The sequence below is a fragment of the Gadus morhua genome, chromosome 9 (genome assembly GCF_902167405.1).
Source record: "Gadus morhua chromosome 9, gadMor3.0, whole genome shotgun sequence".
Classification (NCBI taxonomy): domain Eukaryota; kingdom Metazoa; phylum Chordata; class Actinopteri; order Gadiformes; family Gadidae; genus Gadus; species Gadus morhua.
Window position 1 is genome coordinate 22931418 of NC_044056.1, and position 27852 is coordinate 22959269.

The following is a 27852-nucleotide window of genomic DNA, read 5'->3' on the forward strand; positions in this document are numbered from 1 at the left end:
CGCATGTGTGTACTTGGTAAAGGCGGAAGATTGAAACGCCGCCTTACATCCATGTTTACATCTCATGGGACAGCAATGACTTCTCATCTGGGGGTTTAAGATCCTATTTGACAAAAGGGGTGGTCGAAATGAGTGAGTTTTCATTCCTTCATTCATTCACAATTTCTGTCATTTTCGTTCGCTCTTTGACATGGTGTTTGTTTTGAAGTGAACCATTAGCCACACACGAAGCTAACGTGAGCTTGCTAATGTATATTAATGTGAACCATTAGTGGTCCATTGCAAGACATCTATTGTTAGGCTACATCAGGGTAAGGTACACATTGTCGACATAAAAAGTGAAGGTTGTGCGATTGAATGTCTTCATCAGTATCTTCCAAACATTGCTATTTGTATATCTATATCTATATATTTATTTTTTTAGTTTTGCTTTTGTACCTGTGAAGTACTGGTACTGGGCCACTCTATAATTTATAATTAATATCATTTATATTGTTTATACCGTTTGTTTTGTTTACCCTGTCTATTTTTGTCTTCATTAGTACTTGGTATTTTTATTGTATTGTATTTTATCCTGTGTTTTCAACTGCTGCTGGGATGTTGTCAAAAATGAATTTCGATATCTATCAGATTGTATAATACGGTTAGATAATCAGGCTTTGCATTCATCCCTGATCATGTTATTTTTCCATTCCTTGCCTGCCTATGTCAGATCATAATGAAAGTGCAGAAGAAGATGAGGCAAATGAAAGTTTCTGGTCACCAGAGGTGAGTTCGTCTGGCATGGACCGCAACCCATCACCTCCACCCGCAGATGGAGAGAAGACTGAGGAAGCGGGAGATGCCATAGGAGAAACCGTCTACAGCAAGCACTGGCTCTTTAGTACTCTAACCCGACTAGTCCAGGTAAGATCCAAGGATGTTTTTAGTGCTCTAACCCGACTAGTCCAGGTAAGATCCATGGATGTTTTTAGTACTCTAATGCCGCTTTTCCACCGCACATGTAGCTTGACTCGACACGACACGACTCGACACGGCCGCAGCACGGGTGCTTTTCCACCGCAAATAGTACCTCCTGGACGTGGGCGGGGTCGGCTGCGCGAAAGGGCCGTGACGTATTTTTGTACGCGACGCAAACAAGACCTACCCAACCCACTTCCACGATTTGCGGTTCGACCCACTCCTGCCGTTCTGGTCCTTAATGGCCTTATAGTCGCTTTTAAGCTTTTTGAGCTTATCTCGACACTGCACGTACGACCTGATGTAACCATGGTCTTCCATCAACTTAGCGACCTCCTTATAAACCTTTTCATTGCGGGTGGCTCCGTCCAGCTCTTTTTGAATTCTATCCTCGGCCACAAGACACAGAAGCGTCTGCACCTCAGCAATGGACCACTGTGTAGACTAGCGGTCATGTTGAAGAAGTTGAAGAAGTGGAATATATGTTGGCTGCGGCGCTGCTATGGCTGTTACCAGCATGGTTGCCATGTCGCTCTTGTGACATCGTCACACTCTCTGGCCAATCAGTGGCCGGCCGTCTGCCGACATCACCTTTTAGCATCGACTCAGCTCGCTTGTATGAAGGTATTATTGTAGCAAAAGTCTTTAGCACCTGTAACTGCAGAATTTGAATGCGTACACTAAAGTCACAGTAAATTTGAAGTCGTATATATTTATTTTGCATGTGTACTCTAAAGTCACAAATGTGTAACAGTACATTTGTAGTGGTAAAAAATATATATATATTTTTTATACCATTGTAAACACAAAATAGGGTCTACGAGTACGCTAATCTGTGTTACAGGTGCACAAATCCTTTTGCTACAATTATTGCAGCGCAGTTGGTGCAAAACACATTCGCACACCCGTTTTTCATAATCTGAGAACATGCCCAAAAGGTGTGCATTCGTAAACCCAAATTTGAACAAATGCATCAGAAGTTGCACATCTGTGAACGCTATGTTAATTCAGCATTTTAATGAGCGAGCACAAAACCATTTTACAACTGCTCGAATCTGCTCCTGCAAGTCTCAGCTGTGGGGTTTTTTGCAGGTTGTTTTGCAACACGCCTAGGTGGTAAATGTGTAGCAAAAGTATTCGAATAGATGACAGAGCGTCCGTGAGCGGGACAAAATAGTCCCGCCCATAATTTCCTAATCCAATGAAAATCGCCGGCAGGGATGCATTTCTCAAATTACACTGGGACCCACCGCGTGCCAGCCATGGAGCTATAAAGATCGCAGCATACTCAGCGCGGGATACGTTTCTTTCAGGGGAAGTGAAGAGGGCGTCCTACTGAACGGAGATGGGTATCCTACATTATGTTAAATGAAATGACTTAGTTCAAGTGAATTCCCCCCAAAGTATTTCATTTACATGCCGCAAATGTCCTTGAATGTATTTTAATGGTCGCCATAACATAAATTCAGAAATGTTAATGCAATACTTTGGGGAGAATTCACTTGAACTAAGTCATTTCATTTTACATAATGTAGGATACCAATCTCCGTTCAGTAGGACGCCCTCTTCACTTCTCCAGAAAGAAACGTACCCGCGCTGAGAATGCTGCGATCTTTATAGCTCCATGGCTGGCACGCGATGGGTCCCAGTCAGGGACGGCTGGTATAAATTGGCTAACAGGGCTAAGCCCTCTTACAGTGAAAATAAAAAAACATTATTAAAAACTTAGAGCATATTGTTTTAAATTTTGGTAGAACCTAAAGGAGCAACAGCACCAAAAAGTGACAGAAAAACCCAGGATATATATATCTTCGTTTTTTTCCTGTGAATGGGCTAAATGTATTCAGCCCAAGCACAGTAGCGTAAGCTTCCATTGACGTTGATTGACAGGTGCCCTGACACGCCCCCTTCATATGCTTCCTATTTGGGCTAAATTAGTTTAGCCCAAAGGCTGACCTAGCACAGTAGCTACAGTACAGTGACCTTCGACTAATCACAGCACAGTAGCGCAAGTGCAGTATGGTGGGCGTTAGCATGAAAATGAATGAAGTGGATTATTTACTTTCTAATCGGTTTTCTTTAATGTCTTTGGAGGAAAAATTGGAAGTGAAAAGATTGGGGACACATCAACCAAACGATGTACAGATTTACTGTCAGGAGTGCGGTCAGAATATGGCCGGTAATAGTGCATTTGTAAGCGGGTCAACTACGTTTCGTATCGAAACATTTAAAAAGCTGTCTAAATAACCCAACATGACGTGACAAGTGTGTAGAGAAAGTGGCCCCTCTCCAAGCTGCATTTCAGCGACAGGCAGTAACAATAAGGTTCTCTAAGGAATCGGAAATGATCTAATTTAATGTTGCATACAACATTGCCAAAGAGGAGTTGCCATTCTCAATTTAAATCCGAAATTATTCTCATGAAGAGAAATGGATTAAACATCAACCCGACGTATGGCAATGAGATGGAATGTGCACAATTCATTGCAGTAGGCCTAATGGGCGACACCTTAAAGCAAAAGACAGCTGCGGACGTCGGAAACGCCACATAGGCCTACTTGTCCTTCATGATTGACGGCGACACAGACGCCTCTACCAAAGAGTGTGTGATCGTCTACAGCCGCATTTTGCACAAAGGGAGACCAGTCAACATTTTAATTGCGTAATACTTTAAGCACAAAAAAAGTTTTATTTTGTTTAATGGTTTAGTTCGAAATGTTCAATTTCAGCTCAGTGAAGCACTTTAAACACCTTATTTTTCTTTTTATTTATAATTGTGCTTCAAATAAAGACATGCCTTTCTCTACACCTTAATCTTGTTTAAAAATCATTCACATTATATGAAAGTTATGAACAGAGATATAAAGGTGACCTCATGGCGTCCCTGTGAAGTATTGATAAATGTAATGCATTCTTTAGCCCACCCACCCAAAATCACCACCAGCCGTCACTGTAATTTGAGAAATGCATCCCTGCCGGCGATTTTCATTGGATTAGGAAATTATGGGCGGGACTATTTTGTCCCGCTCACGGACGCTCTGTCATCCGCGGATACGAATACTTTTGCTACACATTTACCACCTAGGCGTGTTGCAAAACAACCTGCAAAAAACCCCACAGCTGAGACTTGCAGGAGCAGATTTGAGCAGTTGTAAAATGGTTTTGTGCTCGCTCATTAAAATGCTGAATTAACATAGCGTTCACAGATGTGCAACTTCTGATGCATTTGTTCAAATTTGGGTTTACGAATGCACACCTTTTGGGCATGTTCTCAGATTATGAAACACGGGTGTGCGAATGTGTTTTGCACCAACTGCGCTGCAATAATTGTAGCAAAAGGATTTGTGCACCTGTAACACAGATTAGCGTACTCGTAGACCCTATTTTGTGTTTACAATGGTATAAAAAATATATATATATTTTTTATGACTACAAATGTACTGTTACACATTTGTGACTTTAGAGTACACATGCAAAATAAATATATACGACTTCAAATTTACTGTGACTTTAGTGTACGCATTCAAATTCTGCAGTTACAGGTGCTAAAGACTTTTGCTACAATAATACCTTCATACGCTTGGAACCTAGAGCGAGGCGGTACTAGAAAAAGCAGCCACTTCAGGTACCAGATACCATGTTTTCGCGGTGGAAACGCAGAAAAGGCGAGCTGAGTCGAGTCGTGTCGAGCTGGTACCATGCAGTGGAAAAGCGGCATAACCCGACTGGTCGAGGTAAGATCCAAGGATGTTATGGTACTCTAACCCGACTGGTCGAGGTAAGATCCAAGGATGTTTTTAGTACTCTAACCCCACTGGTCCAGGTAAGCCAAAGATGTTTTTAGTACTCTAACACGACTGATCCAGGTAAGAGGCAGCAATATTTTTAGTACTCTAATCCGACTGGTCCAGGTAAGATTAAAATATGTTTTTAGTACTCTACATTTGATTAAAATAGGCCATTATCAGAGACATAAACTTTTGAGTATACCTTGCACATTATCCACTTTTGAAGGGAGGAATAAATTAGTATTGAATTTTTAATGTTAAAATATTATGGACCACTATGATAAACTGTGACTTGAATATAAATATTATAAGGGTATTAGAGTATTAGGAATGTGGTCCTTTAATTTATCATAATCACACCTTTGGTCAACCGGACCAAGCTTAGACCATTTTGGGCTTTGCAACCTAAAGGTGATATACTGTTCTTTTATAGATGGTGACAAAACATGACTCTGAAGAATCTGACACTCCAATGCAACTTGCTGATGATGAAGAGGAAGATCTGTGTAGAGTCTGGGATATGGCAATGGACAAGGTGTGTTTTTCATCTTAAAACATTAAATTCTTTAATTAAATTCAAAAGGTTGTGTGTGCGTGTGTCTGTCTGTAAACGTCTTGAAGCATAGCTTATTGGCACTAAAATTAAAACTGTTGGGCTGGTGAGATTTCGATCATTGGATAATTGTGTGGAAGTGTATATAATGTGGATTAATAAATATCCGGATTATTGTCTATAATAGTGTGTTGTGATCACCTTGCTGCCCAGCCCTATTGAAGTAGTTTTCATCTCATTCTCAGGTGACTAATATGTATCTGTTTGTTTATAGGATGTAGCTGGTTTCCTGCAGGAGTTCAAAGCCGCTGATATCCTTCTTGGGGTGATTGCCAAATCCCAATGTCCTCGCCTAACAGTGAGTGGAATATTTTCACTTGAAGGATACCTGACCGCTACCTGGTCCTTACTTTATCTACCTGAATTCGCTTTTGGTCTGTTTAGATACAAGCATTTAAAAATAGGTAATAGTGCTCGACATAAGTCGACATGTGGTGATGAAGTAGACTACATTGACAGATATTCTTGCGTTTATTTTCCTGCAGGAGATTTGTGTAGGAATCCTTGGCAACATCGCATGTTTCCCTGATACATGTCTAGCCCTGAGCCAGAATGAGGACTTGGGGTAGGACAGAACTTTCACAACAGACTTCATACGAAATGCATTCTGGAGTCATGCACAACACTGTCAGTGTTGTGCATGAACGCCTTCATTGAACGATAGTTCATGATCTCGTTCATATTTTGGGCGAACGTGAACTGAACGTAGTGTAATACTGCCTGATGAACATTACTGTGAACTCGTTCATTCTGGTGTCTGTGAACGGCACGCTCACTTGGTTTTACTTCGTTCAATATGGGGGTTATTTGTTTATCAACACGGCGGATCCGCGCGCAGAACGCCGTGTTGTTTGACCGGTTGCCGTGGTTATCTCCGTGTGGTTAATTTGCAGTTGCGGTGATGTCAGCTTACTGTTACATTAAACTGTAATCAGAAAACCCGGTTATATGCTATAGACCCTATAGTATCTGTCGTATAAAGGCTGGGACGAATTTCAAATAATAAATATGTACACTTTATGTTGAAAGTATACCATCGCGATTCCCATTGAAACGAATGGCGCTGTGATTATTCTTGAAAACGAGAGCTGTTAAATTGTCAAAAAAGAATTAAACTGTAATCAGACAACGCTGTTATATGCTATAGACCCTAGAGTATCTGTGGTATAAAGGCTGAGACGAATTTCAAATTATAAATATGTACAATCCATAACGTTATTTCTCTGGCTCATAGCTCAGCGGACTAGAATACCTCCTAGAATCATTGCTTGTTGGCCGGACACGGAAAGGGGGGCTGTTTACGTTTGGTTGTAGTCTTTCCGCTCGGTTCTCCGTCCCAACAGTTGGGCTAGAACCGAGCGAAAAGACTACAACCAAACTTGAACACCCCCCCCCTTTCCGTTTCCGGCCAACGAGCAATGAGTCTTCCAACAGAAATCAATGGGATTTACAAAATGCTAAAATGTGCAATAAAACACGATACTTGATTCAACCACTCTATATCATTCTAGACAAACCACAAAGGGGGCTCAATGTTCAATATACCGGAGAAAAATAATAGCTCACAGCAACATATTGAAAAAAAGAACTATGAACTGTGAACTTAGTTCAAATTAACTGAACTATTTCATTTTTTAATTTGTGTACTGAACTAGTTCACGTAGAAAGTGAACTTTCCCAACACTGTCCACTGTTGTCCACAGGATAGTACTGTTGCTTCTGCTTGGAGACTCCGACCCTCCCACTCTGTTAGAGACCAGCAGGTAATGTCGTGGGTGAGAACGTTTGCGACTCAAAATGTGTCGGTAATATAAATCACCTGCTTCCTCTTCTGCTCTGTTTTCCCAGAATGCTGCTGACATGTGTGTCCCAGAGAGATGCTTGTGGGCTGTGGATAGAGCGGATACGACAGCAGAGCGCTGTATGCACCAGCCTTTGTTTCATCATGTGCAGCTCGACCAACTGTAAGATCTGTGAAAAAACACCATGCCTTATTTAGACACAGGCATTTATATACACATTTTCTGAACATAGAACCCGTATATGTTCAAAGTCAACGCATAACAGTTACATGACGATTATAATGATTCCATTTTCCCCTAATGACTAGCTCTACATCATTAACCCAATTATACATTAAAGTTCTTCAATGTGTTATTGTGTCGGTAAATGTTCTGTGTACAGTGGATCTGCTCGTGAAGGTGGGAGAGTTGGTTGACAAGCTATTTGACCTTGATGAGGAGCTGATGAAGAGCTGGATTATAACACAGTTGAGAGAGGCAGATGACAGTGAAAGCCATCTGGATGTGGCGGCATCTTTACTTGAGGCTGCAAAGCAGCTCAGGTAAGAGATTTAAGAGATATTCTGGGTTATAATCGTATTACACAAAGACAATGGCAGTGCTTGAGTTCTGAAATGGTATTTTCCAAGGACACCCTTTGCCTATGTTTGAAAATTAAAATGCCTTGTGTATTTACAGGAGTGAAAGCCCGGGGGGATTAGAAGTGTACCTGCATGTGCTAGAACTCCTGACGACCACAGACGAAGGCATGCAGATGTTTGGTAAGGCCAGATTATAATTGTTTACCAAACCTTCTGGCTGCTTGTACAGAATAATTGAGCCTAATCTTGACCATACGTCTGTTTCTCCCAGCGGCTCGAGGCGGGCCAGGCAAGGCGGTGTGGGACTTTCTGTGTGTGTTGGTCTGTGAGGACCTCTGCCAGCCTGACGATCCACCGCTGGTGCTACAGGAGCAGAAGGTTCTTCTAGTCCAGGCGCTGGCAGTGCTGTCGGCCCTCTACAGGCTCCAGCCCCAGTGGAACAGCCCGATGGGTTCATGTAAGTGGACCGTCCCCTTGGGCTAAATGCCAACGATCTGAAACATGCCACGCTAAGGGGACCATTTCTCCGGCTGTGCTGTGTGTAGTGCAGTGTAGGGCTGTGCACCAGGTGCACATCACCTGGTGCTGGTGTGCGGACAGGATGAATGTGGTGGTGACGGAGAGGTCTGCCTGCCAGTGGAAATTCCCTTCACAAGAATCCTCTGTTGACACTTTGCGGTTGCTAATGTTGGATGAACAGGATGTGGAGTTTTTTGTTTGATTGTTTTGCCTGGCTTGTCAGTATAATTATAATATAATTATATAATTATATAATTTTAATTATAAGTACAGTATAATCAAACGAATTGATCGATCGGCTATAATATAAAACCAAATACAATAAGTATGTGTTGATTTGTATGACACACAACGCCATACGCAGAGATGAGTTCCCCACTACTTGATTCATTATAATTCCTTATCAGTATCGACTCAAGTGTCACAGTAGGGATGTCACGTGATGACGCGCTGAGAGAAAGCTAAAGACAGACGCTCCCGATCAATGCCGCCCTAAAAGTTAAGTTACACCGTGTTTATCGCTATAAAACTAAAGACAATCAAACTACAAGAGTTACCCAAACGGACCGATAAAGAAATGTCATCAGCTGGGAAGGAAAAACATGACACCCGACGAGGTGCCAAAAAAAAGCAGGCCGACAAGGAAATGACTGACAGTGATTCCGAAAGCTCCACCACCAGCTCCCCAATTGACGCTACTAATTTGGCAACACAAATTACCAGACAAGTTGCTACTATGATGGAAGAGAAAATGTTAGCGTTTTCCCAGAAGCTTGATGTGATAACATCCAAATTCGAGCAGAACTCAGAGCGCATCACTGAAGCTGAAAACCGCATTTCACGTACAGAAGATATTATTGTTGAATTGGAGACCAAACTATCAGACGCTGAAGGGAAAATAGACGCTCTTACTCACCGGGTGGATGACCAAGAGGCGAGATCACGCCGAGACAATATTCGCATATTCGGGGTCAAGGAGGGGACTGAAGGAATAGATGCGCTGTCTTTCTTTGAAACCTGGCTGCCCAAAGTCCTCAACCTGGAGACCAAGAAGGGCCGGATTCGCCTGGACAGGTGCCACAGAGGCCTCGGCCGACCCAAAGCTGATTCACCCTGCGTTGTCATCATTAAACTCCACAACCCGAGCGACAAGATGAAAATTCTTACGTCTTACAGCAAGACCAAATCGCTGGAACTTGACGGAGCTAAAATATCTATTTGTCAGGATATACCCCCAAGTGTTGTGCAGCAACGCAGGAGTTTCAACATAGTATGCCAACAGCTGATCGAAAAAAATATCAGATTCAGGATGCAGTTCCCAGCCACTCTCCGATTCTCCATCAACAAGAAGGAATACTCTTTCAACACCGCCGATGAAGCACGGAGGGTTGTGGAGACAATTACACTGGTGCCGTAGTAGGTAACGTGAACTTTAAACTAACTTACATGAACAAAAGCGATATGATACGATCTTTTTTTTTTTGAGGTGTTTGATGGGAGTAAGGGAGCGTCGATAGCTGCGTTCACTCGAGGAGGAATTGTAAACAGCAGCTGGAACGCTCTCATTGACTGTGAGCTATTTCTCAGACTCACGACATCCACAATGGTTTTGACTGTGGGTGCTTTTTCCTTTTTTTGTTTCTTATGTTTTTGTATGTTTGATGAGTTGATGAATATATTGGTTGTATATATACCCCAAATGTTTTTCAAGGTAAAATCTACTCAGCATTTTGTTTTTCTCTTCCTTTTCATTGTTTGTTTTTTTCCAGCTCTTCACGACTGAATTATTGCATGGAAATGTTGCAATCCTGCCCAAACTTAACTAAAAGTGAAAATTTAAAACCCAACTACGTGTACAATATCTATGAAAGATATGACTGATCTGAATATTATTTCTAAAAACGTAAATGGTCTTAATAATTATATAAAGAGGAGGAAGATCCTTCAACAGCTGGAAAAAGAAAAAGGAGATATATTGTTTCTTCAAGAAACTCATTTAACGCAAGAGGAACATAAGAAACTGGGCAGAATTGCAAATGCACAAATTTATTCATCCTCATATACGTCATCAAGGAGAGGTGTAGCAACAATTATAAAAAACCATGTACCATTTCAGCAGACAAAAACCATAGTGGATAAAGAAAGACGATTTGTTTTGGTGTTGGGCAAGATAAAAAACGTTGAAATAACTCTTATAAATATTTATTACCCACCAGATGAGAAAGCTCAATTTATGAATGAAATGATTGATTTAATAGTAACCCAAGGCAAAGGCATGGTTATTATTGGAGGTGACTTGAATCTTGTGTTAAATCCTAACGTGGACTCAACAGCAGGAATTAAACATAAATCTGAGAAAAATGCAAATATTTTGAGAAGAGCTTGTAAAGAGTTGGGAATGATAGATGTTTGGAGAACTCTTCATCCAAGAACAAAGGATTATACGTACTACTCTAATAGACACTCTACATATAATAGACTGGACTATTTCCTCATGTTTAAAAAAGATATGATAAATATCACTAAATGCACTATTGGCACAATTACACTATCAGATCATGCAAAGCTCACCTTAAAAGTGAACTTGAATTCAAACAAAGGGAAATACTTATGGAGAATGAATAACTCGCTCCTACAAAATGGAGACCTAAAAGATACAGTCAAAAAAACCTTAAAGGAATATTTGGAATTTAATGACACGGAAGACATTAACAGTATAATTCTATGGGAAGGAGCAAAAGCCGTTTTAAGGGGTGAACTAATACGATACTCCTCTTTAAAGAAAAAACAAAGAGAACAACTTAAAACAGAACTTGAAATACAAATAAAAGCTCTTGAAGATAAACATAAAAAATCACTTGATATGAAATTAAACAAACTGCTAAAGAAGAAACGTGGTGAATTAGACAAATTGTTGACACAGGATGTAGAGAAATCAATACTTCTTACGAAACAGAAACACTATGATGGAGGACCAAAATCAATCAAAATGTTAGCTTTTAGACTTAAGAATCAAAAAAGTAAATCTTATATAACTCAATTAAAGGATGACACATCTAAAGTTATAACAGACAAAAATGAAATTGCAGAAACATTTGCAACATACTATGAAAAACTGTACAAAGATGAAACGGACAAAACAAACTCAGCAAGAACTGAATTATATCTTGAGAAACTAAATTTAAAACAAGTCTTATCACTGCAAAACACTAATCTCATAATAAGAATAACGGAAGAGGAAATATCACAACAAATTAAGAAACTAAAAACAGATAAGGCTCCAGGAGACGATGGGTACACCAATGAATTTTATAAAGAGTTCAGAGAATTATTGGTACCTCTATTACTAAACGCCTATAACTTTGCCTTAGAATCAGGTGTGTGGGCATCAACATGGAACTCATCTGTGATCACAGTTATTTATAAAGACGGGAAAGAAAAAATGGATACATCCTCTTATAGACCAATATCATTATTAAACACAGACCAAAAAATATTAACTTCTATCATAGCAAATAGACTTAAGGACATCCTGCCAGACTTAATTGATAGTGACCAAACTGGTTTTATCTGTAATAGATTCCTATCTGACAATGTAAGACGTACTCTTGACATAATTGACTTTTCCCAAAAATATAATAAGGATTTACTACTATTAACACTAGATGCGGAAAAAGCTTTTGATAGAGTACTGTGGCCATATATTTTCAAAACAGCAAAAGCATTTGGATTTCACAGCAAGTTCATCTCATGGTTAGAATTAATATACAAAAACCCAGTTGCTCAAGTGAGAGTCAATGGCACCCTATCAAGACGCTTTCAAATTCATAAGGGAACTAGACAAGGGGACCCAATGTCAGCGCTGATATTTGCTATGTGTATGGAACCTCTTGCTGAAGCAATCAGGCAACAAGACAACATAAAGGGTTTAACTATAGGGCAAGAATGTCATAAATTAGCATTGTATGCAGATGACATTATTTTATATCTTACTTCCCCTGAACACTCACTCCCAGAACTAATGGAAACAATAAAAGAATACAGTGACCATTCAGGATACAAAATTAATGAAAATAAATGTGAGTCCATATGCATTGGTAAACAATTGACAGATTACTCTAAAGGAAACCTCAGATTTAAGTGGAACCAAGATAAACTGAAATATTGAGGAATAATAATCCATAAAGATTTAAGTAAAGTTCACGAAGTTAATTATCAGAATCTAGAGAACAAAATCAAACAGGATCTGAACAGGTGGAAAACTATACCGAACTCTCTTTTTAGTAGAGTAGACACAATTAAAATGATGGTACTTCCACAATTCCTTTTCCTTTTTCAGAACCTGCCAACATCAATTCCTTCTCAAAGTTTTAAAAGATGGAATGGCATAATAACTAATTTTATCTGGAATAACAAAAGGAAAAGGGTCAAATTCAAAACATTAATAAAATCGAAAGAACATGGTGGACTAGCACTTCCAGACCTCCAAACCTATTTTCATGCCACACAAATAAATAACATAATGAAATGGACTAATGATAATATTAAAGCAAAGTGGCTTCCGATAGAAAAGGAACAAACTCCATTTTCAATAAAAACATTACCATTCATTGATAGAAAAGATATGACACAACTGAAAGGACAAAATAGATGGATTAACAATACTTTATGTACTTGGAAACAAATTTGTAAAAAACATGATATAAATAAGGAATTATTCTATCTTAGAGAAATGGCATGGGATCCAGATTTCAAACCAAACAAAATGGACAATGTCTTAAAAATCTGGTCCTTAAAAGGACTACAAATATATTCACAAATAATAACTAAGTATGAAGTAAATCCCTTTGATGTTATTTTAAAGAAATATGATCTAGTCCAGTCAAATTTCTACAAATATTTACAACTTAGAAACTATATAAAAACCTTTCAAAAAAGAGCAGGCACTCATGAGCAGCATCCCTTAGTACAATTTATGATTAAAAACTATAATATTGACATCAAGAATACACTTTCTAAAATATATAAAATACTACAAGAAAACAATGAAACACAAGACACTGTGGCATTGAAGTGGAACTTAGAATTAGAGGGACAGTTAAAAGAAGAGGACTGGGAAAACATTTATGGAACAATACATAAAACAACAAACTCTAGGTTTTGGAGGGAGTATGCATGGAAAATATACACAAGATTCTTTATCACACCAAAAATACAATCAAAGTTTAAGACATCAAACTCATCAGAGTGTTGGAGAAACTGTGGGGAAAATAATGCAGACCATTCACATGTTTTCTACTTTTGCCCATCACTAAATACCTTCTGGAAACTGATTACAAATTCTATTTCGAATATTTTCCAAATTAACCAGGTACCTGAACCAAAATGTTTCATTTTAGGTGTAACACCGGATGAACTCATATCAGAAAGAGACAAATACTTATTTAGGATACTTAGGATAGCAGCAATGAAACAAATAACAAGGAACTGGCTAAAACCTACTCCACCATCTTTTAAAAACTGGAAGTCAAATATAAATAATATTTTAGAAATGGAAAGAATAACCTATATAACTAGAAATCTAGAAATTGAGTTTTTGAAACGATGTAATAAATGGTTAACATATATGGATTATAATTAAACTATTATTATTAATATTCTGAAGATAGTCGTGAAGAGCTGGAAGAGTTAACTTGTGTATATATATACTGTATGTGTTTTTATTTTATTATTATCTTATTATTATTATTATTATTATTATCTTTTTTTATATGTAGTATTGATTTGTTTTGTTTATTTATTTATTTTTTCTATTTATTTACCTATTTTTTTATTTTATTTTGTTACTTATCCATTTATTTATATTGTTTACATTTAAATAAATATATATATTAAAAAAAAAAAAAAAAAAAAAAAAAAAGTTTGTAGGAAGATGTCAATGTAAAAATAACTCATGATCCTACAATAAAAAAAGTGTCACAGTATATCTAACTGTTTGTCATGGCGTCTGACATGCATCTCCATTTGAGCAGCGTTCACTCTCATCTGCTTCATTCTTCAATGTTCCTTCACATGAAACCTCAGGACAGCGTGTGGTACTCGGGAAAATATTTGTTAAACATTACCCTTTGTACCCAAGACTAATTAGAGATCATCATCTCAATGAGCTATAGGAGGCAGGAAAGGGGGATGATGGAACATCAAACTTAATTGAGCATCTGATAGTTTATAATGTGTTCTGTCCACATACATTGTACATTGTAAAACAAATATATATAATGTCTCTTAAATGAATCAAAGAACTTTACGATAGACTATAATATCTAACTAAATACAATAACAGCGTGTACGTTTGCATAGGCCCAGATTGGAGTTATGATTCATTCTTCTCATATGATTATACATTTAGTGTATAAGTTCTCCACAGCTAGATTCGTTCTAATTAATTTGTTAAAATGATTGAATATCATAATTTGAAAGGAGATAATAACAATAAAGGCAACCATGACATTAACCTTACTTTTCGCCTACTGAACAACGTAGGCTTTCTTTGAGTAACCACTCAAACAAACACTTCAGCCGTTGTGTTTGAGGAATCATCTCTTCCTCTTGGTAGGCCTACAGGCCTCGTCACGTGAATGATGTGCTGATGTTCACTGATATGCCCATGTGACTTGATTTAATGCATAGATACATCTTCCAAATGCAAGATGCAGTGTGAGATTAAACAAATGTTCAAGTTCAAGTTCTTCATTAAGTCAATGCACAACCAACATGTCATTGAAGCCATTGCTTGCAATCACATTCGAGTGTTCCAAATGTCTGTCCATCTAACGTCTAAATAATCCATCTATTCTCAAGACATATGCCTTTTTAATCTAAGAAATATTTCAGCATTCCACAGAATTTAGATAAAAAGAATATGCCCATCACACGGTCCAATGCATGGTCCAATGCTGTAATAGGGGAGTACTACTGGGTAAGGGGTGTCCGCATGGGGGTGGTCCTCACACATGTAGCTTTAAGCCCTGGTAGTCACACTCTCAGGGTGGGTGCATGTCAGATATTTCCAGGTGATGCACTACGAGCTAGTTGAAATGTTACACATTGCGTCGTGACTCAAAACGCTGACACAAATCAGATCTTAGTCTCTCAATTAAGAGGTCAAAATGCCAATGTAGCCACGGCACGTTGTAAGGCTAACTCCTCCCTGTACTCACTAAGTCACTACTATCCAACCATGCCAGCACTTCACAGCTGAATAAAGTGTGTGTGTGTGTGTGTGTGTGTGTGTGTGTGTAGGCCTGCCTCTGGTTGGCAGTATTCTGCGGGTGCTGCTGTATCACAGTGAGATTGAGGAGAATGAGATACTACAAGAGATTCATACCCAGAGCAACGCGGGCAAAGACGTCAAACCAAAGGACGACCAGCTCCAGGCCCTGCTGGAGACAACAGCAGAGTTTCTGGCTGAAATCCTCCACACTCTCCTCAAGGTAGCTAACCCAGCAGGGATGTGTGTGTGAGAGACGAGATGACCTGATTAGCATTGCCTAATCAGGTCATCTCAACAAGTTCAGTGCCTGAACTTGTTCATTGAACGATAGTTCGGAAACTCGTTATTCATTTTTTGGACGAACGTGAACTGAACATACTGTATTACTGCCTGATGAACGTTACTGTGAATGTGTTCATTCTGGTGTCTGAACGGCACAGGGACCACCTTCCATTCCCACATACCCCCACTCCGACAATTTCTGTTTTCATTGTCGGAGTGGCGGTACTTTACTTTTTAATCATCAATATATATTGCATTTCTATTATCATTGTACTTTAATGAATTAATGTGATTAATTCTTAGTTTCATGCGCTTTAGTGTCCTACACTGACACTCGTCAATGGGGATAGTCGCCGACCCTCATTCGCTGTGGACCTTTTGCCCAAGACATAAGGCAATTCTCCAGTCTCTCCCAAAATCCCCACTGACCCCTACTATTACAAAATAACTACTGCACAAAAGATTTTACTTGCCGCACTCAAAAACAGGTTTGTGGGGATAACATTTGAACGGCATGACGTTATTACACAAGCTTGCCCGGGGTTTGACATGTCTTACGTGGTCTTACGTGGTCTTACTTACGTGGTTTTTGAGGAAACCGCTGTTCTTCATTCGTCCCGTGTTTCAATCGACCCGGCTTTCCCCTACTGTAAAAGGAGCGTCGGAAATCCCGCCTGTCTTTGCGCACCGAGGCTATTAATTTAGGGAATGATGGAGAGTCGAGAAAAGAAGTCTAAATATGCAAACATGTTATGTGCAAACTAACAATTGCACGCAGGCCTATCGCATGTAAAAATAAGACTGTTGTTGTTCTGTGGCTCAAACAATTTCACCTGACCGGCTGTTCTGATCATCTCCGAGGTCGAGGGATATTGTTTAACAGTCTAGGTTTAACGGATTTGCCTTCTATGGCCAAAAACGGTTGGTTTATTTGTATTGCTCCTTAGAGAATTTGTGTGGAAAGGGGTGGGTCTAGGCTGTATTCTCAATTATCTCCTTTGTAAAACACATTGTATTGCCTTGGGCCGATATGAAGTTAACTGCGCCCATTCCTTGATTCGTTCTGCCTCGGCACTCCAAACAATTAATTTCATTCCAATGTTCATCCAATCCACTCCAATAGTGGTCCTGCATTGAATTTAAATCCAACTCTAAATTAATAAATTGTCCAGTTTTAAGTTTCATAGAATATTTTAACATTCCAATTATTTGAAACCTTTCATACCGGGCATGTTAAATAAGTGCACGCCCCGCCACTTGTAACACACTTGTTCAAAAAAATATACAAAGCAGGTTCAACAAACTTGGTTATTGAACCTGCCTGGTATATTTTTCCAGGATTCCAGTATTCCTTTTTAGTATGTACAAAAATGGAATTTGAAATGGACAATTAATATTGCACCTTTAAGGACTAATTGTCCTTAATTGTTGTTTTTCTTACAACAATTCTCTAATTAAAAAAGACCATTCAAGTTTTCCTCATGTTTTTGAGAATATACTGTAGGGGGGAAAGCTGCAGCTGCCACTTGTGTAGACTGAATTGACAGCGACAAAGCTTTAAAGCAACAATGGGGAAAGGCTGTCCCCTTAATGCTAATGTAAACCCTGGTTGGTTAAGGATTCAAAATTGGATATGAAGATGAAATCTGATGCCTAGTTTCAGTGTTAAAACTGATACAATAATTGCTGTCTGTGGTTCTATATGGGCTGTGGCAATAATTTTTAATTATCAACTATGAACTGAAGTAGTAGTAAATTTGTGAACTGAACTTTGAACTAGGTCATGTAGAAAAATAACATTCCCAACACTGGTGATTAGAATCAGGACAACAATGGAGGCTATGAGATGTATTGTGTGTGCTACTACTGTGTGTAAAGTTCCTTATCTCCCAGGAGGACGTGGCTGAGCTGGTGCAGAGACAGTACCTGACACCGAAGATGATTCAGGCAGCAGTAAGCGGCCTGCTCCCTCAGTTCAAGCCGGCAGTAAGTATTCATCTCATTTAGGTCAGGAAACTACATTTCCGGGCTGGGCCATCAAACATTGCACTTGTCTCCCCTGGCTTTACATCAATTACATTACCACTTGTCAAAAGTTCAACAGTTCGGCCGAAAGAGCATTTAGCGTGCTGGTCTCTACTAGGGGTGTAACGGTACACTGAAGTCACGGTTCGGTACGAGTTCGGTACAATGGAAAACAAAAAACAAAAATGCAGAAGGCATTGGCAATTCGTTATTATTGTGTATGTCTCAGGTTGTACCACCTAGTGTCATACAGTCTCTCCCCTGAGATGGCTGCAACAGCCTGAACTGTGAAATCTAAGATTTTAACAGTAAACAATAAGTACCCCACATCACAGCATGTCTTATTTATGAAAGTGCAAAGTACACAGAATTGGCGCATTTCCATCGGAGGATGTGGGTCGGTTCGGTGCGGCTTGGTGGAGTAGTCAAGTTGCGGTTTGGCGCAGCTCAGTTACGGCTCGGGTTTCCACCACCCTTATGGTGGAGGGGGGGGGGGGGGGGGGGCTGCTGAGCCGACCTGTACACTCTGACATTTAGACCACTGCCCACTTTTGGCGGTGGAAACGCGATCCGTGCCGCACCTTAGCGAACTGAACCGACCCGCACCCTGTGGTGGAAACGCGCCATTAGTTGTCCCTGAGTAACTTGCGTATCCAACATTAGTTCTACAACATTAATTAATTTGCACGCCAGTTTTATTACATTTTATTCTGTGTATTCTCTGTGTAAATCCATGCTCCGAACCACGACGTCCGTACCGATTCGGGGGGGGGGGGTGGGTGGTGGTTGTTTGTATCGTGGAGGGGGGGGGGGGGGGGGGGGGGTGGGTGGTGGTTGTTTGTATCGTGGAGGGGGGGGGGGGGGGTGGGTGGGTGGTGGTGATGGTTTCTTCAGTGGGGGTTTCATTCCGTCTGCACACGGCGTCTTCTCAACAATAATCAATATTATCTTCCTCAAACTCAGGGTGAAAATGGTAGGTCTTAACTCGTTTCCCCTCAGCCATGCCAACGTTTAGGACTGCGTAACTACTGTTGACGGCTTTCAACTACTGTTGACAGCGCATGCGCTACCGCACGTATATGTCCCGCGCAATTTTTTTAAGCCTTTTCTCTTTGAGCACACGGCTACGATGTTCTTCTCCTCCCATGTCTTGAGCAGAGGCCTGAGCTGCAGCAAAGCCTGTGTCTGCAACTTGTCAGTCAGGTTTTGGCCTTCATGAGGGGGTCAGCTTGAAGATATTCCATTCCATTATGAAATCGGATTTGTGTCAATCAAACTTCTTAAATCTCAAACAACATTTTTTGTAAAAAAAAAACTAGCATCCTATCCAACATCTCTCGTTATCCCGCTCATACACAACGTAGGTACTACAAAACATATCCCAATTTTGACTTGGGTCATAAAACATCCCTCTCCTTCCTAGAACTCTGTCCATAACGCATTTCTTTTAATTTCATAGGATGACATTTTTATCACATTTAATTCCAGCTGAAATGTGGTTCACTGATGCTTTAATCATCATCATCAACCTTTTATTATTAGACTCAAGGTCCATTTAAAAACATACAATACAAGAAATGGACAACACACACATAAATAAGAATAAAAACATAACGACCAATTATAAAAGGCACTTATACCAATGCCTCCAAAGGTATGACTGGTAGCGTACTGCGCTATAACTTGGGTTCGACAGCAGCATTATGACTTCATTCTTTGAGTTATTCAGGCGACAGATAAATCTGTACATAAGGTTCCTCAATAAAGCTTGTAAGGTGTTAACTCCTGCATTCACAAATAGCTCACTTGCACTACTCCACCTAGGTTTTTTAAGTAAAATCCTAAAACAATCGTTGTAAGCAACTTGTAGTCTGTGCATACTTGATTTTTTTAACTTACCCCATAAGGGGGCAGTATACAGGGGAGTGCAATATGCTCTAAAGAGACATATTTTAACATGATCAGAACACATATGAAATTTTCTTGCCAACATATTGGCTTGGGCATATAATGTACGACACTGTCTTAAAATGTCGTCATCGTCAGACATTTGATCTGTTATAAAGTGCCCGAGGTACTTAACTTTATAACAAACGCAAAGCTTTTCCCCAGAAAGATAAAATTGTGGAAAGTGGAGGTCCTTATCTCCCTTCGCCCTACATATTATCACACTGCTCTTATTTGAATTGTATTGCACATCATGTTTGACACCATATTCTGTACACACATTTAACAACTGCTGAAACCCAGCACTACTGGGAGAGAGAATGGCCAAATCATCCGCATACATTAAATGGTTAATCACCGTGTTACCAATCATACAGCCCGTTCTACAATCGTTCAGTTGGTCAGATAAATCGTTCATGTACAGATTGAAGAGGGCTGGTGACAGTAGCCCCCCTTGTCGAACTCCATTAGCAACACTGAAAGGACCAGAGACACTGCTACCCCATCTGACTTGCATACTCTGGTTAGCATACCAGTATGCAAGTATTCTTATAATGCTAGCAGGTACACCCCTTTGATTTAATTTTGTGAACAGCTTCTGGTGATTGACTCTATCAAAGGCCTTAGAGGCATCAATAACTCCAATTAAAACAGAGGAATGTTGCCCTCTATACATTTCTACTATTTCTTTCAAACTATAAATACACAACTCAGTGCCATGCTTTGGTTTAAAACCAAACTGATTGTCTCTGGTATTAATATACTTACCCAATCGATCTAAAAGAATACTCTCCAGAACTTTGGAAATCACACTTGCCAGTGCGGTTGGCCTATAATTGTCCATGCTTCCAATCTTGCCTGCTTTGTTCTTAATGACAGGCACAAGAGTTACGGCCAACATAGAGTCGGGCAACAGCCCATGCGTCATAAAGCCAGTGAAACATATGGCAAGTAGAGCGGCCACTTTCGGGCTAGCTAACCCGAGGTGCTCTGCAGTGATCTGATCTGAGCCACTTGCTTTATTCACAGATAATTTTGTGATAGCTTCAAAAACCTCATGTGTTGTGATTCCTACTGCATCCCTATTGGAAATATTGCCAACTGTATAAGGGTCACTTTTTACACAATTAAATAAAGCTGAGTAATTCTGCTTCCACAAATCAGCGATTTTATCAGCTCCAGAGACTCCCTCTACTGTGCTAGGCAACAATGTATTGCTCCTGTTATGAGTTCTCACTTCCTTCCAAAATTCAACAACATTCTTACTTAGAAGCTTTTCAGCCATAGAGTCTGCTCTCATAACTTGTTCATTTTTGGATATATAACGAACTGCATATTTAAATTTTGAAAGAGTTAACTTTTTATAATCCAGGACAGGCCCCTGTCTAGGTCGGCCTTCCTGAACCCAAGCTTTATATGCCTCTTTAGCTTCTGCATGATGAGCAGCAACATGCTTTTTCCAACCTGGCTTGGTGTCAGACTTTCCCCTTTTAGAATACTTATGATATGACCTGCTGGCCTCATACACAGCTCCAACAATATCATTGTACATGGCACAGAGATCTTTACGGTGAGAAATTACATTACAGTTTACGTCAGAACACATAATTGCATCTCTCGGTAAATATACAGCACTAAGAAGGATATCAGTTTTCCCATAGTAGGTTAAAATATCCTCATTTGTGAGCTTGGCCCAATCCAGTTTGGCCTTACAGGCATGTTTACCCTCCTGAGACATCTCAGGGAGACTCTCACAATCTAGTGACACAACAAAAGGAATATGATCAGACATGGACGCCTCATATGCTTTAAGAAGTTTGTTTGATTATAATTGACACAAATCCGATTCCATGTATGATCGTGCAAATGTGGACGCGGTATAACCAAAAGTCCTCCGCTAGTGATGATGCTTCAACCACAGTCGTCTGTGGCTTTGTCCCTGACAGTCTCTTATGTCTGGGCCCTGGTACCGCACAGCTAGGGCCGCTGCTGGCCGTTTCGGTGCCCTACGCGAGCGGGGGGGGGGGAAAAGCCCCTTTTTATACATTAGGTAAAGAAATCTAATTTGCCGAAATTGAGTGATAGGTTATACAATTAAGAACAAACAACGGTGGGCCTCTTTAATTTACATATTTTTTAAATCAATGATGTATTTTTGGTGAAATCGCCAGGCGTGCCAAGCCTCGACCGAACCGGCTTGCAGAGTAGAAAGGCCTTATGCTGGAGAGAGGGCAGTAGTGCGCACCTAAAAAAGCAGCCAACCATTCTTAAAACGCGCACACACACACACACACACACACACACACACACACACACACACACACACACACACACCCCCCCCATGGCGGGTGCTCACTGACTGCACACACACACAAACCTCCGTTCCTAGCCTACTCACCGTTAGAAGAGCTGTAGGCGAAGTAGCCTCATCAGAGACAATACTTGCGTTAAACAGCGAAGACTCAGAGATTGGCGTCTTAAATCCTTTGTGGACTTTTGTCAACAGCACCTGCCTTTCTCTGCAGTATCAGACAAAAATACGTAATGTTGGGTCGCCATGGTTGTTGTATATAGGCCTATAGAGGGGGGTTTCGTTTCATTTAATATTGCAGTTTCCAATAACTCCCGCTCAACCCCTCGCAGCTTACGCGTGACCGTGTCGAGTGTGTCTCTAACCTTCCGGGAGTAGTATCAGGATTTGATACATTTAAATTCAAAAACGGTTGTGAAAGAAAAAAAAGTTCACTGTATCCGGCCCTTTACATTTAAGCTAACAGATATAGAAAATCGATATTTGAAAAAAAAAAATATATATATATAACTTAAGAATAATCTTGCGGGCCAGTTATGGCCCACGGGCCGCCAGTTGCCGACCCCTGGTCTAGGCTGTGCACATGGCTCTCCCAGCCTGTTCCCTCCAGGATTTCAGAACATGAGGCACAAGCTTCTCAATGTAAAGAACTTCAACAGGCTGCCATTTCCACCAAGAAGGTGAGCAACTTTCCAGGTACAACCCATGTGACCACACAGTTTGGTCAAATGCCCGCAGACAAACCGATTTTGTGCACCAGTTCGTAAAAGGTGCACATTTTGAAAACATGTACCAGGTGGCTGTGGGACTATGTTTTGAAAGAATCATCTGAGTAAGACCCAAAAAAGTGGCGGTATACAATTAGATGTAAATTATCTATGCATATTCGAGACATTTAAACAGGTATAACTATGCGTCACAATGACGTAGGCTCGGCTGTCTAAGATCGCTGAAGGAGGAGATTCCTTTGTATACCCATGCCGAAGTTCAAGTCTAAATCCCAACAAAGAAAGTCTATTAGGGGCCTTAAAGGAGGCATATTATACCACCAGGTGTGAGAGTGGTTAGCCTTACAAGCCGTTTCAAAAATCTGCCCCATTTGACATCACTAGTGGGCGTGTCCTCCTAGATCTTTGCTGGATAGATGAAGAATGTTTACTTCAGTCCACTGGGTAGTCTCCTTTAAAGGGGTGTACACATACTTTCTCTAAAGTTGGTTTTGACATTGGATTTTGCCACTGTTTACATTGGAGACGTGGTTGGTGATGATTTGATACTTGGGGTAAACCTGTTTTATGCCATACCAATCCCTTTTGACCTCACTCACCATGCTCAGAATTTCATCCAAGACTGTTCCTTCTCAAAATAAACTCATCTGCCCTTGATGGATTATATGTCCATATGGCGCAGAGGCAAGTTGACCATAGGGGTATTCCATCAACCAAGCTGAAGGCAAAGCCGGGCTTATTTCGCCAAGCCTTGCTACTTTCCGCTAGAGTTGCGTTCCATTAACGTGGCTTAAGGGAATCTCCGCTAAGTAACCATGGCAATATATCCGACCAAACTAACCTGGTCGGTACCAGGCTAACTGTCAGGCTTACTTGAGCAGTGTTTCAGAGAAGTCCATCTGTCGGATACAAGCGTACCATCAGAAGGTTACGCCAAGCCTAGTCCTCACAATTTTGTCATAAATGTACACACCGTATATGACGTACAAACAGCGTATATTTTCACTAAGGGTCTGAAATTAAATTATGCAAATAAAATAATTAAATTATTTGCTATCTATTTTTATCGTGGCTATTTTCTCAACACATTTTTACGCAACGATATGTATTCTGTAAACTTGATGAACTAGCAGTTGGGTGAGTGGTCTAGCATTTGACCTGTAGTTCGGGGGAAGCGAGTTTGCGTCCTGAGTACGGCCTTCAATTTTTGGCGTTGGCTCATTTTTGCAATTTCCTTTATATCAGAGAAATTAGGCTTAACAATTGACTTTTTATATAACAAATATGTCTTACAATATTCCTGGACCCAAATATAACTTGCAAAAACCCATGGTAAAGTTAATGTTAATATTAATGTTACTGATGCTGCATGGGAAATTGTCAGCCACATAAATTCCATTCAGGTGAGTTTCTCAGCAGGCAGCCGAGACCACCTCTGTTGAAATAAATACTATGGTTATTCAATTCAGAATCTTCAAAGAAATGGAAAATAAAAGGCATGAAATGTTGTTTGATTTCTCCAGTAATCCTTGCTAAATTACTAATTAGGTGGGGATTGGACCCCGGACGACCGGGTGCTAGTCCGACACGTTACCTCGAAACTATCTCCCTGAATACAAATCTACAGTCAATATCTCATTAAAATATGTTACGCTTAAACTACTCATTGATTCAGAAGATCTGCGATTTTATTGCCAGGCGGCCTCCCTGTTTTTATTAAAGTGGAAATGAAGCACTGAGAACTGTGTCAATTTTTTGTTTGTTTTTTCATTTTTGGAAACACATGGATTTTCATCAATACTGAAATTCAAGTAGTTTCACCGTAAAATGACATGTTTATAACGACTTTCGCCTCTAGGGCGCAGCCATGTTTTAAAAACGCAGGCGCTACGTCATCAGAATGGTTGGCTCTTTAAAATAAACATGTCGGATATTGGAAGAAGAACAGGGGGGTCCTTTTGTATTGCCCCTGGCTGTTCAAACGAATTTTATCGGTTAAAGGAGAGCGGTAGAATAGTTCATTTCCATGTAATTCCCGTCAAGAAGCCTGAAGTGCTCCGAAGATGCTTAGCTGCATTGAAACGCCTCAGCCCCCCAATGGGACCAGGGCAGAGAGTATGTAGCGACCACTTTATAGAGGCTGATTACATCGAAGAGGGAGCTTTTTCTGAAGATGGGAGATTTGTTCGCCGTCCCACCAATCGCCTGAAGCCAGATGCTGTGCCAACTATTTTTAATTTTAGTGGATATAGTGCAGTGGAGACACGGACATACCCGTCAGATCGGACCCGGGCGCTGCTCTTATGCGCAGCGAAAGAGCGCAGAAACGTGCTTGCCAGGCAGAGGAACGAGAGGTACACTTAGCTTCTACTACTAGAGAAACAGATAAATTAGTACAAGTACACTCACTGTTTGAAGATTGTCTTGTTTGCAGACTAGGTCGCTCCATGCTCTTGATAATTTCTAATCCATCGCCAAAATAATCCATTGTTATCGGAAATAATCCATTTGCAAACACCGTCGGTTGCACTATTTTCGCATATTCACGTGCACACCCAAATGGCACGACAATTACTTGTATCATGAAATTAACGAACTGTAAGGCAGCGTGGAGCCCAGCTGCTGCACCCGTGTACTTTACTTTTCTTATCTTATTATATTATAATAATTATTATATATATATATATAAAAAATATAATAATATATAATGTGCAATATATATACATATCTTACACTGCATTACTACAGGTTCATTTCATGGCAGCAGACACTCTCCATGTCAGTGGACATAGGGACACAAACCCCACACAAGCACCACCGATTGTTTCCTGTGCGCTCAGATACATCTCTCTCTCCTTCATCTATTTCTCCTCCATAGTCAGGCTCTGTTGGGGGCACTAAAACTCCGACTTCTCTTACTGGCTCAAAGCATAGACAATTGGATGCCTGCCCTCATTGGTGGGTCTATCCAATTCGTCCATATCCATTTTGTTGAGGCAGTAAGCTACCTGTGAGGCTATGAGCCGCTATGTAAACAACATAGAATGTTCGTACCAACCATTCTCGTGACGTCATCGTATTCTGAAAACAGAGATGGCGGCGCACAGGCTGAAAACATTGTAATTGATGCAATGTGTTTGTGCTTCATTCTGAATAACGGGACATATTTCCGACTTTATTTGTATTTATGGTATATTTAAATATTTAACTAGTGCTATAGACATGTTTTATTTGATTGCTTCCTTTCCACTTTAATGGTTACGGTGATCCATTTTTGATTTATTATATGCTTGTACTCCTCATAAACCTCCACAAGCAGCTTCTATTCGCCTCTGGAAAAGATCCCGCTCTGTCCTTTTCGGATATTTGATCCATGATTCGACATTCACGGTTCTGGGTTGGTTACATATCTTGTGAGAGCGCGTAATCCATGATACTTAAGCCTGGCTTGACCTAGCCTGAGCAAAACGCGGCTGAACTGCATTCATGGAATGGCTTTAGCTTCAAGTGGAAGTTGGCGTTAATTCTAACCGGGCTTAATCAACTAAGCGCCGCTTTCGTTAGCGACATTAATGGAATACCCCTCATGAGGTTGCCGGTTCGAGTCTGACCTCAACCAACCTTTTTTAGGAAAGGTTATGAAATCCATGTTGCCAATGTCTTTGAGACATGGTTGATGTTGACTTTTGATAAGTTTTGATAAGTGGGGGAACCTGCTTTAATGGCATACCATTTCCCAATATTTACCAAGCACACCATTTCCTCAAAGTATGGACGACTCCTCCAAATATAGTCTGTGCTGCCCCTGCTGGCGGGTGCATGTGCCTCAGCGGCAGAGCAGGTGGCAGCAGTGCTAAGCATTGCTGTTCAGGAGGTTTACTGTTTGAGTCTAAGCCCCGCCATAAGCAGGAGCGATGATAGCGACAGTATCAGTAAAATGATATCCATTCCCATCCTTTGTCAACTCTCATCTAGCTGTCTACGTTCCTGTAAAAATGCTTTGTGTGTTTTCTCCATATTGGTCCAGTTGGAGCAGCTGGCTTCCTTGTTGACAGAAGCTTATCCCCAGCTGGCCGAGGTGACGAGGAAGCGATTGTGTGCCGGAGGCCCCGGGGAGCCAGAACACGCCCTTCAGGAGCTACAGGAGCCTGCTGAGAAACAGCCTTAGGTTGGAGCTCATGGTCACGGATCAAAGTGATATCACGTTCTGCTTTGGATTCATCATAGGAGATTTACCAGAAGGAACACTGAGATAGTGTCTGTGTCAGTGTGTATATTTGAGACTTGTTTTGTTCATTAAATGTACAATTTACAACGAGTTGAATGTTTTATTACCATTTTATTGTGTTATTGTATTGGAATATTTCCACTTAATATGGATTTAAGATTCGGCAGTAGAATCCCTCCATAGGTGACGGATTGGATCATCTGGGAACTATTGACCGGCGCAAATATGCTTTAATGATCAAGTAATGCAAGATTAATACATGAGCCGCGGTGAATTAAACCTGCCCCATTTTTAAATGGACCATAGTAAAAATTATTTGTGTCTTATTTTACTTCGATATAAATAGAAGACTCCCATCAACAGTTCAGCCATTTATATCGAGGTTATCGTAAAATACCTTTTTAGTCATGTGGTCTTTCCCTCAGGCACTCTCACCAACTCAGGATTTACATTAGAAAGCTGTTCTCCATATCAATCCAACCTTTAATTAAAAAGCTGCTATATTCGCCCAGCTCTAGTGAACACTAGAAATCATGCGCAGGTCCTCTTGAGTGGGCGAAATTGTGCATTTGGAAACCAAATGAGTTCATTGTGTCCTGGCTCAGGCCTTTCATCTCCTGTCGCCCCCCCCCCCCCCCGCCCTGCAATGACTGTCACCCCCTTGTAAACACTTAATGTTGTCGTCAGCGTGTCCCTTACTCATATGTTCGGAAAGGATGATGCAGACCACTACATGCAACTTTATGTCGAGCACCAACGTGCATGACGTGTTCTGGAAAATAAAATATAATGGAA

At 40.4% G+C, this 27852-nt stretch overlaps 1 protein-coding gene across 3 annotated transcripts; it reads left to right on the forward strand.

Moving 5' to 3' along the window:
- On the forward strand, nucleotides 1-27148 carry saal1 (serum amyloid A-like 1). 3 transcript variants are annotated; one of them, XM_030366236.1, is made up of 13 exons: nucleotides 1-132; nucleotides 713-906; nucleotides 5182-5283; nucleotides 5576-5659; nucleotides 5847-5926; nucleotides 7065-7124; nucleotides 7210-7325; nucleotides 7546-7705; nucleotides 7842-7924; nucleotides 8016-8201; nucleotides 15566-15756; nucleotides 17712-17804; nucleotides 26851-27148. In XM_030366236.1, the coding sequence occupies exons 1-13, from the start codon at nucleotides 129-131 to the stop codon at nucleotides 26995-26997; spliced, it is 1500 nt and encodes a 499-aa protein (XP_030222096.1). In that variant the 5' UTR covers nucleotides 1-128; the 3' UTR covers nucleotides 26998-27148. The 3 variants fall into 3 exon arrangements, with proteins under 3 accessions (XP_030222096.1, XP_030222097.1, XP_030222098.1); XM_030366237.1 differs by having other exon boundaries at nucleotides 26857-27148; XM_030366238.1 differs by lacking the exon at nucleotides 7065-7124.
- The last annotated feature ends 704 nt before the right edge of the window (nucleotides 27149-27852 follow it).

Bases quoted from the DNA above. Each gene is read 5' to 3' on its own strand.
- saal1 (XM_030366236.1), top strand. The intron at 7,925-8,015 runs GTAAGGCCAGAT...TGTTTCTCCCAG, and splicing joins CGAAGGCATGCAGATGTTTG to CGGCTCGAGGCGGGCCAGGC. The intron at 15,757-17,711 runs GTAGCTAACCCA...CTTATCTCCCAG, and splicing joins TCCTCCACACTCTCCTCAAG to GAGGACGTGGCTGAGCTGGT.